The sequence below is a fragment of the Geotrypetes seraphini genome, chromosome 3 (genome assembly GCF_902459505.1).
Source record: "Geotrypetes seraphini chromosome 3, aGeoSer1.1, whole genome shotgun sequence".
Taxonomy (NCBI): Eukaryota; Metazoa; Chordata; class Amphibia; order Gymnophiona; family Dermophiidae; genus Geotrypetes; species Geotrypetes seraphini.
In genome coordinates, this window is record NC_047086.1 from 336,195,285 (window position 1) to 336,215,103 (window position 19,819).

Consider the following 19,819-nt stretch of genomic DNA (forward strand, 5'->3'; position numbering starts at 1 on the left):
ATTATACAGAACCATGGTGAGGCCTCATTTGGAATACTGTGTGCAATTCTGGAGGCCACACTACCGAAAAGATGTGCTGAGAGTAGAGTCGGTGCAACGGATGGCCACCAGGATGGTCTCGGGGCTCAAGGATCTATCATATGAGGAAAGACTGAAAAATTTGCGGCTATACTCACTCGAGGAACGTAGGGAGAGAGGAGACATGATCAAAACGTTTAAGTATATTACCGGCCGTATCAAGATGGAAGAAGAGATTCTCTTTCTCAAAGGACCCTCAGCCACAAGAGGGCATCCATGGCAACACCAGGAAATATTTCTTCACCGAGAGAGTGGTTGATCCTTGGAACGAGCTCCCGGTGCAGGTGATCGAGGCAAACAGAGTGCAAGAATTTAAGAGCAAATGGCTTGCCCATGTGGGTTCCCTTAGAGGATTAAGCCAAGGGAACCTGTCACCAGGAGTGGGATCCCTAGGATAGTAGGCTTGAGGGTGGGTCAGTAGAGTGGGCAGACGTGATGGGCTATGGCCCTTATCTGCCGTCATCTTCTATGTTTCTATGTAACATAATTTTATTGGATACTTGGAAAACAATTAAATTCATTGATAAATTAACAGAGGTTCCAATAATGAATTCTACTTTACAGTCATGGTTAAACTCCAAGATTCAAATAGGTGGTGCTGGGATCGCTTGGAAGAATTGAATGCAGGCAAATATTAGGAAATTAGGTGACGTTATATCTAATGGAAAACTGCTTGAGTTTTCACAACTGCAGCATTCATTTGGCATTTCAAAGTCTCAACAATATAGATGGTTGCATTTGAAGCAGGCTAAAAGAGTGGGTTCCCTGAATGGAAAAATTTAATAACTTATTTCAGCTTGCAGATCCTTTGCTACCAAACAGATTTAGTAGGACATCAGGCTGCCCAGTGGTACAAATTGATTTCTGGATTTTTAAATAAGAAGCCAAAAATAGTCTTAGAGACATTTGGAGTATCGAGATAAAACAGTATATTTCTGTATCTCGTTGGCCACGAATTTGGACTTGGAGGTTGAAATGTACAACGTCAGCATCTATGAGACAAACATGGTTATTTTTATTGCATAGGATTTTTTGGACCCCCAGTTCGGTTAAATAAATTAGATAATTCTAAATCTAATAGATGTTGGCATTGTCATATTGATATAGGGACTTTGGATCATCTGATATATTTTTGTCCATTGATAACATTTTTGGAAGTCAATTTGGGGACAAATTAATCTTATTCTTGAAGCATCTATCCCCTTGACATACGAGGCGATAATATGTGGAACGATTCTTCATGTTAAACCCACTTTAGATAAAAATAAAAGTCGCCTTTTCATGATTTTGACAGGAATAAGGGTTCAAATGATTACATATAATTGGAAAAATCATGATAGGATTAATTTCAATTTTTGGTGGGCAACTGTGTGTACAACGTATAAATATGAAAAGATGATAACAGAACGTTTAGGTATTAGCAAGTCCTTTAATGAGGTATGGGGTCCATTGACTAATTTTATTATGTTATAATTAAAATTATGATTCTCCTTTTTTTCATTAGATTCCTTTACACATCCAGGGAGGGTGGGAGGGTGAGGGGATGGAATATTTATTTGGAAGAATAAAATTATTATTTTTTTAATTATATTGATAGCATAAGATATAACATTATTGTTTATAAATAGGATAAGAAGGGGAGGAAAAATTGTTTAATGTAATAACTGTGATGATAACAATGTATTTTCATACAGTTTTTCTGATTCTTCAATTGTATACATTATAAAAGTTTGAAATGTCAATAAAGATTTACAAAAAAAAAAGAGATCACAAGACAGAGATTTCTTGGTTGTTCCCACAATTTGTTCTGTTACTAAAGTCATAAATTGATCAGGTATGTTCCAAGTAGCTGGACCTTTACTATGAAACTTAATTTCAGATTCCATCCATTTGATTTCTGATTTCCTGGCATTTCAAAAAAGTCTGAAAGCCTAATTTTTTCAACTTACTTTTTCAAATTTGGCCATTTTGTAATCTTGTAATTGCTTGGTTTTAATATTTTAAGGTATAGGTTTAAGGCTGTTTGCTGTATGTTGTTATTTTATAGTGATCTGCCATGTTTTGTTTATGTATGTCATGTTTTGTTATGCATGTATTGTTGTTTTCCACATAGATGGCTGATATGTGGGCTGTAAGCGTTTTAAATAAATAAATTTTATATCAATATTCATTTTACTACAATTTATAAGGGAAGGGCAATAGCTCTTCACTTAATTAATAAATACTTAACCAACAATTAACTTACAATTAGTCTATCTATATAGAGCTGCAGCTACTCATTTTGAACATAAGTATTATACCTCTACAGAAAAAAACATTCCTACACACTAACAAATTCAGATAATTCCAACTTTTTCTTCAAACATTTGACTTTTAAGAGCATTTAAACACTGCTCGATATGATGCTAATGCTCCAAATGGTTCCTACTTATCCTGAATCCATCAAAATGCTAGCTCTCAGTTTATGTCTTAACAGCAGCAAAAACTGGGCTCAATCAAATAACAGGCTTTAAAATTAAAAGGACATTTTTATTCTAACTACAGTATATTGTTGTTCTGACACTCCATTCAAGTTCAGAAAATCTTCTACAATCCTTAGTCATTTGTCTTACCTCTGGAATGAGAAGAGTCAATTTCTTCAACCAGTCTTGTAAATTATCACTATCTAAAAGGCTGGATTTCACTCGTGAACAACAGTGTGCCCAACTCACCAAAAGCCACATTGAATAGTGAGTAACTAATGGAAGAAGAAAATGAAATCAGCACTCACAATGATAGGCAATCAGAAATCTTTTCGATCACTGCAAACAAAATACCACTTAGATAAGTGGGGAAAGCATGTGGGATATGACTCATGGAATTTCTTCCCTGTGTTTGCATATGCATGTGTGCATATTATTTCTACGTGATTTTGACATGAAGCACAAAAGGGACTATAGGTGCAGTTTGAATGGAATGGCATTCAAAATTGGAAAATCTAATAAACAGAAACGAAGTAAGAAACTATATCAAGCCATTAGATGTCTCTGTCAACAAATTTCAAAGTTTGACCAAGGATGCCATTGTCCCATAGCAACAGTTATTAGTTGGTGGTACAGTTGGCGGTACAGTTAGCAGCCATTTAAAAAAAGCTATATGGCTCAAACTAAGTTTCACAGTAGTATATTTCACAGGCTGTGTGTCAAGCAACCATCCATTCCAGCCTTTCATCAGTTTTCCAGTTGCTGATATTGCTTTTTATGGCTCCAAAACTCTTTTTGTCATCTTAGAACAAAAATTGAAACAGTTTGCAATCAAGCCAAAGGTATTGCAAGCACCAGCTATGAGTGGTCTTGCCACACTGCCTGCACTTTTTAAAGCTGATAGGGGCTTTTTTCAAGGACATGTTGTTAGAGAAAAATAGTCACAGTGAAATCAAATGACTCAATTCTGAAAACAGGCATAACCAGGATACCTTAAGTCCAAAAAGATTGCAATAATGGGTGACCTAGAAAACATAAAAATAAAAAACCCTGACTAGGGGCGCTGAACAGAAAGTTAAAAGGTCCACATGACAATAAGAAGACAAGAAACATCTGTTCAACTCTGTGGAAAAACAAAGGAGGCCCTGTGCAACAGGAAACTGCTTGCATGCTTGGTAGTACCTCTTAAAATCTTTTAGATATTTTTGTAAGATAAAGAGGTTTCTCTGCAGAGGCTCTCTGAGATGGCATTACCAATCTATAAGGACCTGCTATCCTGCTTATTCTCGGAGTACCATAATTCAAAAAGGCATGGAATGGGTTTGAAAAAGAGAGTCAGATTAAATATGGTCAGATGCACTAAAAAAGAAAGCAATCTAGGCAGACCAGATAGCATTTATAGTCCTTACCTACTGTTTCTAAGTAAGTTGCATGTTCAAAAGCTGGGGCAGTTCAAAAAAATTGATTTTTAAACTGTAGTATAGTTAAATACACACAAGACATCTACATTTAATCAAGAAATAAACATGTTTACTGCTCACCTTCATGCCTTGATCTGTGATCAGCTTGGGCTTTCAAGACCCTATGTTTACGTAAAAACAATATACAGTAAGAATTTTTAGGTATGGCAGAAACAATCATGCTTAGAAAACAAACTATTTAGAATTTATCAAACATGTTCATAATAAAATTGTTAACAAAAAAAGCAATTAATTTTTTGCATATTTATTTTAATTTCTTAAACAAGTTTAACAGGCATTTTTCTCAGAAAATAAAATTTATAACCTTAGAAATATTTAAGCTTTGCTTCAATTTTCAGAAAAAGAAACAAACTCATCTTTCTTCATAACTATTATGAGGTTGGTATTCCAAAGCCATTTATCCAGGTCACTTTAGGTATTAACTGGCTAAGTGACTCATTAAAGCCCTCTTTTACTAAGCCACAGTAGAGGTTTCTACCACTGCTCAGGGTGCTAAATGCTCTGACGCTTATTAAAAAGCAGCAGGAGGAATGCCCACTTCCTCCGGCTGCTGGACCCCCTGCGAACCCCCGACACTCCCACCTATAAATTAAAGAGCAGCAGGAGGGATGCCTATCCCCTCCTGTCACTGGGACCCCTGCAAACCCCCAACACCCCACCGCAAACCCTTCACATCCCCCTCCCATAACCCTGTACCTTTTAGATGACAATCTGTAGGAAGGATGTCTACTCCCTCCTGTACTAGAAAAAACAAGGAAGGCAACCAAGTCACATCAAGGTCTGCGTGGGGGAAGCTCACAGTGCCAAACTTATCTCACAACTTATAAGCCAAATACAGTGTAACATGTCAAAAAAGCATGTCACACTGTATAATGTTATAGGGCGCTCTCAGTGTGAACCCTCAGTGATAGGAGCACAGCTCCGACACTTCACTTCTGGGTTAAGGCGATAAGCCTCCACCCGCACACCATCATCGAGCGCCCTGTGTGTGCAAGAATCAAACCAATCAACAATCAAAGTGAGTAAATACAACTCAACACAAACGACCTGAGTGACCCCCACACAAACCCTGCCAGCCAAACCCTCTCAAAAAGCACGCACAAAATCACAACAAAATCAAAAACATACCAAAAGGTGAAAAACATATCTAAAAATAAACAATACTTATCCAAAACTGTCACACAGACGGAAAAACCGCGCCAGGAGGAAAGGTTCAACCGCCCTCCAGCCGTCCTCTCTGCTCATGTTCTGTTGGAGGCCAGGTTCCTGAAGAAGGGCTCCTCCCGAAACCAGCGCGGTTGAACCTTTCCTCCTGGCGCGGTTTTTCCGTCTGTGTGACAGTTTTGGATAAGTATTGTTTATTTTTGGATATGTTTTTCACCTTTTGGTATGGTTTTTGATTTTGTTGTGATTTTGTGCGTGCTTTTTGAGGGGGTTTGGCTGGCAGGGTTTGTGTGGGGGTCGCTCAGGTCGTTTGTGTTGAGTTTTATTTACTCACTTTGATTGTTGATTGGTTTGATTCTTGCACACACAGGGCGCTCGATGATGGTGTGCGGGTGGAGGCTTATCGCCTTGACCCAGAAGTGAAGTGTCGGAGCTGTGCTCCTATCACTGAGGGTTCACACTGAGAGCGCCCTATAACATTATACGGTGTGACATGCTTTTTTGACATGTTACACTGTATTTGGCTTATAAGTTGTGAGATAAGTTTGGCACTGTGAGCTTCCCCCACGCAGACCTTGATGTGACTTGGTTGCCTTCCTTGTTTTTTCTAGTTTAGGATTTGTTTGGCAAATTAGGAGTGTGTTGTTGTTGATTACTCCCTCCTGTAGGCAGGCCCGCCTCTTCAAAATGCTCTTTAATTTAAAGGTGAAAGAGGTTCGGGTGGCCCAGGCAGAAGGGAGTGGGCTTCCCTCCTGCCGCTTTTTTTTTTTTTTTTTTAAGATCGAGGGTGTGGGCCATCTTGGGGTGGGTGGGGCAGCACAACTTTTTTTAAATTTGTTAATTTATAACTAATTTAGCTAATCTAGGAAACTCAGAGGATTTCCAAAAAGCCACTATTATCTTCTTTTTCTCCAACAATATCAGGAACACCAATTTTGATATGGGAATGTGACAACTTTGGGTGTATATTTAGAAATTTTTTAGCTTAATGCACAAATCAGAAAAGGGCGAGGAACAAGAGACATTATTGCCAATGTTAGATGGGTATTGGAGAAGAGCAAACAATACCAAAAGCCCCTATTACTTTTACTTCATAGACTACAGCAAAGCTTTTGATTGTGTGGATCATGATAAACTATGGAGAACTATAGCACAAATGGGAATACCCAAACACAACTCAGCGATAAAGAGCCTCTACAAAAATCAAGAAGCTGCAATGAGAACAGAATACGGCAACGCTGATTGGTTTCCAATAAAACATGGTATCAGGTAAGGATGCATCTTGTCATCTTACCTATTCAACCTTTATGGCAAAAAGCCATCTTCAGAAAAGTAAATTTGGAAGAAGAGAGCGCTGATTTCAAAGTTGATGGCCAAAATATAAACAACCTGCGCTATGCAGACGATACAACGCTCATCACCAGCAGCAAAGACGACATGCTGTATTTACTGAGAAAAGTCAAAGCTGAAAGTCATAACATGGGATTAGAACTGATCAGAAACAAGACGAAGATCATGAACAAGGAAAATGAAGATTTTGAACTAGAAGACAATAGAATAGAAATTGTAAAGGATTTCAATCTCCTGGGCTCTTTTGTAAACAAAGACGCAACTAGCAGGGAAAAAATACTCCGCAGAATAGCACTTGGTTGCTCTTCAATGAAGGCTCTCGGCAAAATATTCAAAAGCAAGCAAATAACACTCCAAATGAAGATCAGACTTGTCCACGTACTCATTTTCTCAGTGGACAATTATGAATGTGAAAGCTGAACACTACAGAAACAAGACAGAAAAGATTTGACTCAAGTGAGCTTTTGTGTAGGAGGATTTTATGTGTGCCGTGGACTGCCAGAAGAACTAACAAATTGATTCTTGAAGAGATCAAATAAAAAAAAAATCACTCAAAGCCCAAATGATGAAGTGACGACCGTCTTATTTTGATCATAATGTGAGAAGAGAAAGATCATTGGAGGGCCGATAACAGGACCACCACTGTAGGCAGCACTATGAACCCTTAGGATATCTCTCTGCTTTAAAAAATCAGACTGTACCGAGAGAGAGAGTACAGAGCTCAGACATCGGAATGCTAATGAGGAGAAATAGGACCTTTTCCCATTCCTACCCACTTCATAGGTAGGAAAGGTGCAATGAAGAGAGTAATCAAAAATGTGGCTGTAATAAGAAGAGGAGTAAAACCAGAAAGAAATATAGTCCAATGGAAGCAAAGTACAGAGTGACTAGATGGCTGGAAAATCAGTTATAAAGATGAAACAGAAAAAGGCATAGACCTTGGGATGGGAAAAATTAGGTACGTACCAGAAGTGACCTGGAACCTGAACCTTAGATATTTAATCCCAATACCAGAATTGTATGTCTGAGTGAAGTTTTAGAAACTGAAAAAGGCAGAAGAAATCCTGCATGACTTGAGCATGATCACAGGGGAAGCGCAGGGTCCGAACTCACAACCCAAGGAGCCAAGGTTGGAGTCCTCAGAATTGCACTATACTGTCATTATGTGCTCGTGCATTAAGAGGTGCTTCAGAAATGGTTGTGTAGAAACGAGAGAGGAGGTCAAGACCACGAAAGAATGTAAGTGGCTGAGAAGAATTAGAAAAGTAATAAAAACCTGACAATTGTAAAGGAAATGTAAATGCTACTAGGAGTAAAGCTTGAATCCATGGGAGCACATTTCTATGAGTGAAAAGTGGAGTTTATTCTTTAGGGAGAGGTGTTTCAGGAGGTAGGTGCCGAACAGTCTTGAAGCAGAGGCAAACGAATTTGAAGATTATTCTGGCCTCAATAGATAGCCAGTGGAGAGAGTCACTGAAATTCAATGAATGAATGAGGTGTGCTGTAGGTGCAATAGAAGATTTCAATAGAAAAATTGTATGGAACATGCAGAAAGTTGTGAGCAGTCGTAGCAGAGAACTGTGAAAACAAAGTAATCTACTTATAGGCGCTACACCAGAGTGGAGACCATTGTCAAATAGATGAGACGATCCAAGCTTAACAGGCTCTAAGCCCCAAGTGGATCCCTCTGTACAAAAGCTTGACATAGTGAGAAACTGAGTTGTTATTAGGGGTAGAATAGGAGCACCATCTTTACAGTTTTATCCTTTGATGGATTCTCAGTGAAAGCAGCAGCAGATATAAAGCAGCACCATGAAAGACATCTCTGACATGCAGGATTGTTCAACTATGAAAAAGTCTATAGCCATAATGGATTCTTCATAGTTGACTGAAGTATGGAAATTCTGGCAGGCGAAGAAATGGAATATAATGTTCAAAACCAGCCAAGTTTTGTACGAGCTGTTTGAGATAAATGACAGAGTAGTTGAAATGGAGAACTTCGTTTGCCAACATATAGGTCAGGCAAAGACGGCATCCAAACTTAATCACAGTCTGGCCAAGATGGTGTCCAAACTTAACCACAGCCTGGCCATCACATCCTGGTGGCATAGTGGCAAAGACTCTGGAGCTGGAAGCTTCCAAGTGGATTTAATCAGCAAAGACTACTGTAAAGGAAATGTGAACTTGTATACCACCTATTCACCAGACAGATGCTCTGCATACGGTGAGAGATTATGAATCTTTAAAAGGACCAATTTGCATAGATGCCAAACAAATTCAAATTGAACCTAAAGTCAAATTACTAGGAATCATCCTAGATAAAGACCTCTCCTATCATGACCAGATCAGTACAGTTACCCAAAAATGCTTCTATAAACTCCAACTAATTTGCTCTAACCTCCATTCTTGAATCGGCCTCCATCCAAACCCTAATTCACTCCTTGATCATTTCCCACACAGATTACTGCAATTCCTTATACCATGGAATCACCCCCCCAAAAAAACCTCGCCGATTGCAATTAATCCAAAATACTGTCATTAAGCTTATTCACAATGCAAAAAAATACAATCATGTCACTCCACTGCTATGTGAAGCACATTGGCTTCCTGTTTCGCATCAAATTACTTATAAAATTCTCCTATTGGTATTTAAGATTAAACTTGCACACTCATCATTCCATGATAAATATCTCATTCCTTATGCTTTTCTTCAGGCCCTGAGATCCGCTGATCAAAATCTACTGACTGCTCCATCTCTCAAAAAACTTTTCTACACTCAAAACTCTATTTTCTCCATCACAGCCCCTTCCCTCTGAAATGCAATGCCATCTCACCTTCGATCGGAAAACTTACTCGACAAATTCAAAACCAAAATAAAAACCTTTTTATTTCAAGACGCATACAAAATTCTGGATAAGATCCTTTTCCTTCCATCCTTAATTCTTAAAGAGAACCGCTTTAAGAAGCGACCCCCCTCCCCTTCCCTAGTCGTTCTGTCCCTTCCCATTCCTACCTCTCTTTTATTTTTATTTTGACTTCGATGTAATTTTGAATTTTCCCCTCCCTCAGTGCCTATTGTATCTACTTTGTCCATATCTTTGTCTTTGTCTAGTCTTTATGTTGTCCTATTTTACTTTTTTTTAATAATTACTCTTTTTTAAACTCCAATTTTAACAATTGTAAACTGTCCAGATAGTTGTTTAATGGTCGATATATCAAACTGTAAAAAACTTGGAAACTTGGATTACACTGGTACTAAGGGCTATGAAGCTGGTACCGTAGGTGCCACAGGAGTCAAAGTGTTGAAAACTCCAATGGGTAGAGAGCTTCAGAATTGACAACCTGCATCGATGACTGATGGAATCAAAGATAGGCATGCATTGAGTGACTGCTGAAAATGCTAGTGAAGCTGGTGATGAGAATGATGAACTGTCGATGCTCTATGATACCGAAGGGAATTGATATCACTCAGACGATCAATACGTAGAAAGGTGGCACTGGTACCATATGGTGCTCAGCTGGTACTGTAGGTGCAGCAGGGTGTCGAAGCTTTGGGAACCTCAAGAAAAGGCACACTTCAGAATTACAGCCTGCATCAATGGCATTGAGGAGAGGTACGCATCAAGAGACTCAATGCAAGATATGCCCATGATGCTTGATGATGTCGATGGAAGAAGTCAATGTCGATGCACCGGTACCACTAAGAAACGGTACCAGAGATGAAGTCCAATTTGCTGGTACCCAACTCCAGGCCTAATATCTTCTTATAGAAAATAAAATGCAGGAACAAAAAGAATAAAAAGATTTGTTTGGTAAGGCATTATTATTATTCTTGTTCGGTTGTTTGATTTTGTTTTATTGTTTTTTTAATATAGCCTTGGAAAATCGGGAAGAGATCCACCAGGAAAGACCTGTGCTGGGTTGAGTAAAAAGGCATTCAAAAAGCCATTGACACCATTGGCGGGGACAAAAGCTACAAAAATGACTACAGGCCCCAAAATTGAAATTAAAGAAATTTACTTGAAATTGTAAAGGACTGAAAAGAAAAACAAGTAATAAGAAATAAGGAAATTAAGGAAAAATATGAAGCAGGAAGGTAAACTTGATTAGACAAAGTTTAGATATGTGTTCTTCACTCCACAGAAAACTAACAACCTCTCAAGCTGGCATCAGGCAGGAAGGCATTTGCACATGCACGGTGCGGGCAGTCTTGAAGCTTTGCTAATGTCATCCACAGAGCCCGATACAGACAGTGGTAAAGTGACAGTACACTTTACCACTGTCTGTACCAGGCTCTGTGGATGATGTTAGCAAAGCTTTGAGACTATGCTGCCTGCTTGTCCCGAGATAAACTTAATTATGCCATATAGTCCAGTATAATGGACTTTGATTTGGCATGGAATAATTTTCAAGTTATTCCTCTGTCCTCTAGAATTTAATTAGAGATGACTCAATTTTTCTACCTTTGAGCATCTAGCTCCAGCCTTGTGGAAATCCTTTCCATTAAATCTCAAGACGGAAGTCCCTGTGCTTAAATTGAAGGCTGGGATGAAATCTTAGCTTTTTGCATAAATTTTAGAAAGCTGATGGTCTTGTGGGAAGTTGAATAAGAACAAACTTATAGCTATATTTGTTATAACCCTGGACTCCAGGGTTGTGCTTTATTTATGTCTAGTTGTCTGCATCTGGTCTTCAACAGAATGCATATTTAACAATTGATATGCTCATATGTTTTGTATATTGGACTGTATTATAAACCAATTTGCTGAAGAATCTGAAAACTGGCCAATCTAATATTTTAAATAAACCAAGATCTAGTATTGTGAAACCATTCTTTGCAGTAGCTCTGACTCCCTCCTCCCATGTGTTTCCTACTTAAAAATGATACCTATTTGAAAGGGGGCAGAGCAATTGTGGAGCCTGTGGGCAGAGATCTAACTCACAGGCCTCAGGGCTGCCTGTGACCTGTACAGGAAAGCATGTAATTACAAAGAGTTTAACCAGACACCCAATTTAGGGTGGGCCAGAGCTCAAAATAGAAGGGCATGACACCTCCCCTTTACATCTCCCCTTCCTCTCCAGGTATTGGGTGGGGGGGTCACTTAACTCTACTCCCCAACCATCCCTCCCCAGTACCTTTAAATCCTTTAGGTCTTCACCAACAGCAACCCATTCCATTTGCTTGTGCCTGCTCTGAGCCTTCCCTCTTAACGCGACTTCCTGGTTCCATAAACAGAAATTTTCATCAGAGGGAAAGTTCAGGCTGGTGTGAGCTGGGGGAATATGTTGTTTCTTGGGAGGGGAGGGGTTAGGGGAGTGAAGTGACTTCCCAATGCCATGCAGGGAGAGATGCCAAGAGTATTCAGCTGGTGGGGCTTGGGAATCACTGTCAACTACATTGCTGCTGTGTCACTGTTAGGTGAGCCCAAGTTCAAACTAGAAGGCTTACCTGTTGCTATGCCACTGGTAGTACTGCCAAAAGGGCACACATTAAAAAAAAAAAAAAAAATTCTTAACATGAAGCAAGGGCTAGCAGGCACGTATGTATTAAATTCAGCCCTAATCAGAAGTAGTGACAATTATTTATTACAATCTCTGTAGCTAATCTCACTGCTGCTTCTTTGAATCAAGACATTAAAAAAACTTTACATATTTCTCAAATTTTAGAAATACAAATAATAAATATATACCTAGGAGCCAAGTTGTCATACGTGTATGCAACGGACATTAATCGATGGATCAAACTGGTTCCCTGGACAAGAACAAGAAATACCTTAAAAGAAAAAAATAGATCAATATAAAGCAATTAAATGGAAAACTGCTTGAAGTATTTATATACCGTATATACTCGAATATAAACCAATCCGAATATAAACTGAGGCAACCATTTTTCTCCTTAAAAAAGGGGGAGAGAAGGTGGTTAACTCAAATATAAATCAAGAGTTTATATTCAAGTGCTCTGCCAGGCTCTGCACCCAGCCCCCCTCCCTCTCTGCCCGGCTCTACACCCAGCCAACCCTCCTTTTCTGCCAGCTCTGCACCCTGTCCCAGGTTTGCCATAAGCCCTGGTGGACCAGCGTTGAGCTGGGACAGGAGAGATCCCTCACAGCAACTTTCCCAGCAAATTCTGAAACATCACACCTCCCTTCTACCTCTCAGGCCTCTAGAAAACCTACCTTGAAAGCCCTAGTGGTCCAGCATTGAATCAGGAAGGAGCGATCTTCCTACACTCCTGCCCCATGCAGAGCCACTATCTAAAATGACTACAACTAGTTCTCAAGGCAACCTTGCGAGACCACAGAACTCACAAAGTTGCCATGAGAACAGCATTTTAGATAGTGGCTCTGCAAGGGACAGAAGTGTAGGAAGATCACTCCTGCCCTGGTTCACCGCTGGAACATCAGGGCTTTCGAGGTAGGTTTTCTAGAGATCTGGGAGGTGAGAGAGAGGTGTGATGTTTCAGAATCAGCTGGGAAAGGAGGTGGAAAAGATCCCTTCTGTTCCGGCTCACTGCTGGACTACCGGAGCTTACTGCAAGCCTGGCAGAGGCCTGCAACAGGCCCGGGAGGGAGATGTGTGGGTGCAGACTCAAATATAACCCAAAACTCCCAATTTAGGGCCAATTTTTGGTCTAAAAATCTTGGTTTATATTTGAGTGTATACGGTATCTTTTAGAAGGTTAAATAAAGTAAAATTCCTTATCAAAAGATCTTTAAAGACAGCAGGATGAATCAACTACAAAAGTAGGATGATGGATCCAAATGTATTGACATGCATGAGCAGCTTATTGAGCATGACTTCCTATGCAGCGGCCTCTGTGAGCCTCTCCACCCTAGGTGAAACTTCAACCATGATTGTTAACTGCCATAGTTCAGTATTTCCCCTTTTTTTCCTTGTCTGCAGTCTAGCATCTCTCCTTCTCTTTCCTATTGCTCCCCTCAGATGGCCAGCATCTTATCTTCCCATCTTTAACCTACCCCACTGTCCACAGGTTGATAACATCTTCCATTCCCCTCTCTACCCCATCCAAGATGGCCAGCATCTTCCTTCCCCTCTATATACCCTCTCCCAGATGGCCAGCGTCTTCCCAATCCCTACCCCTTCCCTTCCAGGTAGTCAGGATAATAATAATAATAATAACAACAGTTTATATACCGCAGGACCGTGAAGTTCTATGCGGTTTACAATAAATTAGAAAGATTTTACAAATTGAATGGAACATTCATAGTTAGAGATTAGTGGTTAACAGTTTACAAGATCAGATTTGGGGGTGGGATTGTGATGGGGTCTATTGTTCAGATTCGTTACCTAGGTATTTCAAGAACAGGTATGTTTTTAGGTGTTTCCTAAATTCACCATAGTTGTTTGTGTGTGAAATTAGTTTTTCCAGGTCTTTGCCCCCTAAGGCTGCTTGATACGATAGAAGTTGTTGATGATGTCTCTTAAATTTGCATCCTCTAGCCGGTGGGGAAACGAACTTCAGGTGTGTTCTTCTCTTATGTCTATTGGTTGAGAAGGAGAAGAGGTCAGTTATATATTTAGGGGCTAGACCAGATAGTACCTTGAAGCAGAGACATCCCAGCTTGAACTTCGCACGTGCCTCCATTGGCAGCCAGTGCAGGAGTCGGTAGGAAGGGGTTATGTGATCGGACTTCTTCAACCCGAAGATCAACCTGACTGCTGCATTTTGTATCAGTTGTAGTCTCTGCATTTGCTTCCGGGAGATTGCCAGATGGACAATGTTACAATAATCAAGGTGGCTTAGTATTAGGGATTGTACCAGAATTCTGAATGCTGAAGTGTCGAAGTATGCTCTAATGGACCTAAGTTTCCAGAGAGTAAAAAACCCCTTTCTGACTAGGGAGTCCACATTGTCTTTCATGGTTAGACCTTGGTCCAGTATTACCCCCAGGACCTTCATTGTAGGTTGAATAGGGTAGTTGAGATTGTTAATGCGTAGTGGTGTTGTAGTGACAGGTGGGTGTGGCGAGGCTATAAAGAATTTAGTTTTATCTGAATTAAGCTTCAGTCTGAATTCTGTGGTCCATTGTTCCATCAGGTTTAGTGCTTCTGTTGCCGTGGGGGTGATTTCGGAGGGAGAAGTATTGAACGGGATAATGATTGTAAAATCATCCGCATAACTGAATAATTTTATACCCCGCTGGGCCAGCTGCACGCCTAGTGATGATATATAGACGTTGAAGAGTAGTGGGGATAATGGAGACCCCTGTGGAACGCCTGATGGGTTTCTCCATGTTTTAGAGAGGTTGCAGTTGAAACGTACTTGATAGGTGCGGGTCGTAAGGAATCCTCGGAACCAGTCAAATACCTCACCTCTGATGCCGATTGCGTCTAAACATTGTAACAATTTCTCATGATCCACCAAGTCGAAGGCCGAGCTCATGTCAAATTGCATGATTAAGGCATTATGGCCCTTGCTGAATAAGTTGCGTAATAAGGATGTACCCTTCCCCTCTCTATTCCAACCACCCCACAAGTGACCAGCATCTCATATCTCCTTCCCTATACCCATTCCACAGCACAATCTCCCACAACTTTTTTTCCCTACTTCTGGGCCACTACTAATGCTGCCTTACTCCCTACTCTGTCCAAAGTTGAAACAGGACTAAGTTGTGGGGGAGTGGCCAAAATGGCAGCGCTAACCTGGCAGCAGTAAGAACGCTCTCTGCGCTGTACTATATACTGATTACACGGAATGCTGCACACTAAACGGAAAGATAATGTGAGGGCGCCTACCTCCTCAACTGCCTTCGTCCAGCGCACTTTAGAGCAATGCCTGCCAGGAGTTTGCTTCTCTACGGGCGAGTTAAGCCCTGCTGCATTCCCAAGGGGAGAAGACTCGGTTGCGCTGGGGCAGGAGATCTCTCTCTCGCCTCCACCAGAAGTCCCGCCTCCCTGTTCGGCTGATGTGGCAGCCCAGGAAGTGGAGGGAAGGGAAGCCGAAGTTGCACCCGACCTGTCCATAGAGGAAGGATCCTCGGCAGATGAGCTTCTGCCGATCCGGAACAGCTTAGGGGATTCTTCCCCCGTGACAGAGGACACTCTATCAACTATCCTTAAGATGCTCCAGAAGTTAGACGTAGCCACAACGAAAATGGCAGAGGAGGTAAAGGCTTCTGAGGTAAAGTTAGACACTATTACAAAAAGTTTTGAACAAACAAATTTGGAAACTAAGAATTCTATTGAAACATTTCAAACTGAGGTACAATCATTGCAAGAATATAAAGGACTTGCAATAAAGGATAGTATATTACAACGTAAAATAGAAAATATTGAAAATTTCAACAGACATCTTAATGTCAGAATTTTGAACTTTTCGAGGATTCCTGGGATCTCTCCAGAAGATCTCTTCAAAAAATACTTGGTAGAGATATTGAAATATTCCCCTGACTTTATACCTCCTTTGAATAAAATTTATTATCTACCTACTGTGATAAAAAATTCCCAGGAGATACAAGAAGGGAAGGAGGAGAAAAATATTCAACCTCAGCTTGATTTGAATGAGATATCTGCAATATTAGAAGAATCTATCACTGAGTCTACTTTAAGGACAACACTATTAATATCATTTGTTTTCCCACAAGATCTGAACTCATTTATGAAATTATATTTTAAATTTTCAAAAAGTCTGTTTTATGGTAAAAGAATATGTGCATATTTAGATGTGACTAAAATTACTCAGGAGAGAAGGAAACAATTTTTGTCTTTAAGGCAAGAGGTTATATCTTTAGGAGCAACTTTCCTTTTAGCTTACCCTTATAAGTGTATAGTGAAATATGCTCAACATAAATATGTATTTTTTCGGCCAGACCAACTAAAATCTTTTCTGGATCTGAAAAAGATAGTTTGATGGAGTCAACACCAGTGAAAGGAATATTTAGCAAACTTGCGTTAAGACCTTTCCTTTCTATGTTTTCTTTATGTTGAAGAAAGTTACTTCTCTTTATTCTGGCTTTAACTCCTCCTCCACAATTGGGGTTTAAGGAAGCGTTTATAATTTCTTCAAATATTAAAATCTTTGGTTTAATGTTATATTTTAACTTTATTCAGCTGTATTGTGTTAACAAGAAGTTTGTTTCTTGTAATGTTTTTGAAAAATAATAAATAAAAATAAAAACCCCCAAAAAACAAGACTAATAAGCATTGTGCAGTTCCTGTAAGTACTGGCCCATAAGAACATAAGAAGTGCCTCTGCTGGGTCAAACCAGAGGTCCATCGTGCCCAGCAGTCCACTCATGCGGCGGTCCAACAGGTCTAAGACCTGTGTAGTAGTCCTCTATCTATACTCCTCTATCCCCTTTTCCTTCAGAAAATTGTCCAATCCCTTCTTGAGTCCTAATACCATACTCTGTCCTATCATGCCCTCTGGAAGCGCATTCCAGGTATCCACCACCAGTTGGGTGAAGAAAAACTTCTTAGCATTGGTTTTGAATCTGTCCCCTTTCAACTTTTCCGAATGCCCTCTCATTCATGTAGTTTTCGAAATTTGAAGAATCTGTCCCTCTCTACTTTCTCTATGCCCTTTCATGATCTTGTAAGTCTCTATCCCCTCTAATTCTCTTCTCCAGGGAAAAGAGCCCCAGTTTCTCCAGTCTCTCAGTGTATGAAAAGTTTTCCATACCCTTCATCAAACGTGTCGCTCTCCTCTAAATCTTCTCGAGTATCGCCATATCCTTCTTAAGGTATGGCGACCAATATTGGACACAGTACTCCAGATTCAGACGCACCATCACCCGATACAACGGCAGGATAACTTCTTTCGTTCTGGTTGTAATACCCTTCTTGATTATACCTAGCATTCTAGCTACACACTATACCGTCAGCTTCATTGTTTTGTCCACAATTACCCCCAAGTCCCTTTCTTGGGTACTCTCACTCAATAACATCCCTCCCATCGTATAGCTGTACCTCGGGTTTCTGCTTCCTACATGCAATACTTTACATTTCTCTACATTGAACTTCATCTGCCATCTTGTCGCCCACTCCTCTAGTTTGTTCAGGTCCCTTTGCAATTCTTTGCAGTCCTCTTTGGTCCGAGCACCACTAAATAGTTTGGTGTTGTCTGCAAATTTTATTATTTCGCACTTCGTCCCTGTTTCTATATCATTTATAAATATATTGACTAGCAGCGGTCCGAGCACCGACCCCTGCGGAACACCACTCGTGACCCTCCTCCAGTCCGTGCAGTGGCCCTTTACTCCTACCCTCTGCTTCCTACCCGCCAACCAATTCCTGATCCATCTATGTACGTCTCTTTCCACCCCATGGTTCTTCAGTTTCCGAAGTAGGCGTTCATGGGGTACCTTGTCAAAGGCTTTTTGGAAATCTAAATATACGATGTCTTTGGGGTCCCCTTTGTCAGTCCGTTTGTTAATTCCTTCGAAGAAGTGCAGTAAGATCGTTAGGCATGATCTCCCCTTGCAGAAGCCATGTTGGCTTGTGTTTAGAAGTTTTTTTCTTTCAAAATGCTCACCAATACTGTCTTTTATCAGCGCTTCCGCCATTTTCCCCGAAACCGAGGTCAGACTCACCGGTCTGTAGTTCCCCGGGTCACCTCTTGATCCCTTTTTAAAGATGGGCGTAACATTGGCTATCTTCCAATCCTCCAGGATCACTCCTGTTTTCAAGGATAGATTGCAAACTTGCTGTAGTAGTTCCGCTATTTCCTCCTTTAGCTCTTTCAGAACTCTTGGGTGGATTCCGTCCGGGCCTGGCGATTTGTCAGTTTTTAATTTTTCTAACTACCTGCGTACGTCTTCAAGGCTTACTTCCATGGATGTTAATTTATCTGTTTGGTCTCCTTTGAAGATTTGCTCAAGTTCCAGTATGTTGCATGTGTCCTCTTTTGTAAATACAGATGAAAAGAACATGTTTAGTCTTTCCGCCATTTCTTTCTCCTCCTTCACTACTCCCTTCCTATCTCCGTCATTCAGCGGTCTCACCTCCTCCCTAGCCGGCTGCTTCCCTTTAACATATCTGAAGAACGGTTTGAAATTTCGTGCTTCCTTGGCTAGCCTTTCTTCATATTCACTTTTGGCTTTTCTAACCACACAGTGACATTCGTTTTGATAATTCCTGTGCTCATTCCATTTCTCCTCAGTTTTGCCCTTTTTCCATTTCCTGAATGAATTCTTCTTATCACCAATCGCTTTCTTCACTTCTTTGGTTATCCACGCAGAGTCTTTTGTTCGATTCTTTTTGCACCCTTTTCTGAATCTTTGGATATGCAGATTTTGCGTCTCGATCACCGTGTCCTTGAATAAAGACCAGGCTTGCTCTACATTCTGCCATTTCTTTGAGGTGTTCCTAAGTTTCTTCCTTACCATTACTCTCATCGCTTCTCATGCTGTGTTTCACCCCTCTCCAACAGAGAATCTGCCTAGGATGGTGTTGGACAGTAGCAAAACCCAAAATGAATGGGAGATGAAGAACTATGAAAAAAAACAAAACTCCCAAACCCCAAGAAGTAGAACTGGATAAGGGGGGAGAGACAAGTCAAAGAATGATTACTCTGCTGTGATTAAGACAGCCCAATGATATGGTTTCAAGAGATTGGGAGAGCCCTCAGTCACACAGCCTCCCTCCGGGAGCTCCCAGAAATGATGGCTGTCACTGGCTTACACCCAGAAGGGTGTTAACTGTGAAACATCCCCGGGCTCTCTCCGTGCAATTTTTGTGATAAATGTGGACAAAATAGTGCTGAAAGTGCAAAAAATAAATCAAAAGCACACTCTACAATTCAATAAATCTGTTACTTGCTGGCTGTATCATCCACGGAGAAGCTAAGTACTTCCAGTTATTTTTTGCTCAGTCGGATCTGGACGTTTGAACCTTGTGTTTTGGCCCCCTGGATAAGGGGTAGAGACAATTTTATTGAATTGTAGAGTGTGTTTTTGATTTATTTTTTGCACTTTCAGCACTATTTTGTGCACATTTATTACAAAAATTGCACGGAGAGAGCCCGGGGATGTTTCACAGTTAACACCCTTCTGGGTGTAAGCCAGTGATCACCATTATTTCTGGGAGCTCCCGGAGGGAGGCTGTGTAACTGAGGGCTCTCCCAATCTCTTGAAACCATATCATTGGGCTGTCTTAATCACAGCAGAGTAATCATTCTTTGACTTGTCTCTCCCCCTTATCCAGTTCTACTTCTTGGGGTTTGGGAGTTTTGTTTTTTTCATAGGATGGTGTTGGGACATAGCAGCACCACAGCATCTAAAGGACCTGTGCAACACTCAGTCTTCTTAAGCTTTAGGACAGATA

At 40.5% G+C, this 19,819-nt stretch overlaps 1 protein-coding gene across 8 annotated transcripts in view; it reads right to left on the reverse strand.

Annotated features, from left to right (window-relative positions):
• The window catches only part of USP34 (ubiquitin specific peptidase 34), a 1,084,964-nt gene that overhangs the window by 431,035 nt on the left and 634,110 nt on the right, over positions 1–19,819 (reverse strand). For 7 of the 8 annotated variants that reach the window (XM_033939082.1, XM_033939079.1, XM_033939078.1 and 4 more), the window contains 3 exons: positions 12,226–12,308; positions 4,082–4,122; positions 2,691–2,815 (listed from right to left, as the gene is read on the reverse strand). In XM_033939082.1, coding sequence (XP_033794973.1) covers positions 2,691–2,815; positions 4,082–4,122; positions 12,226–12,308 — 249 coding nt within the window. The remainder of the gene's footprint in view (positions 1–2,690; positions 2,816–4,081; positions 4,123–12,225; positions 12,309–19,819) is intronic. The other variant, XM_033939080.1, reaches the window with a different exon arrangement.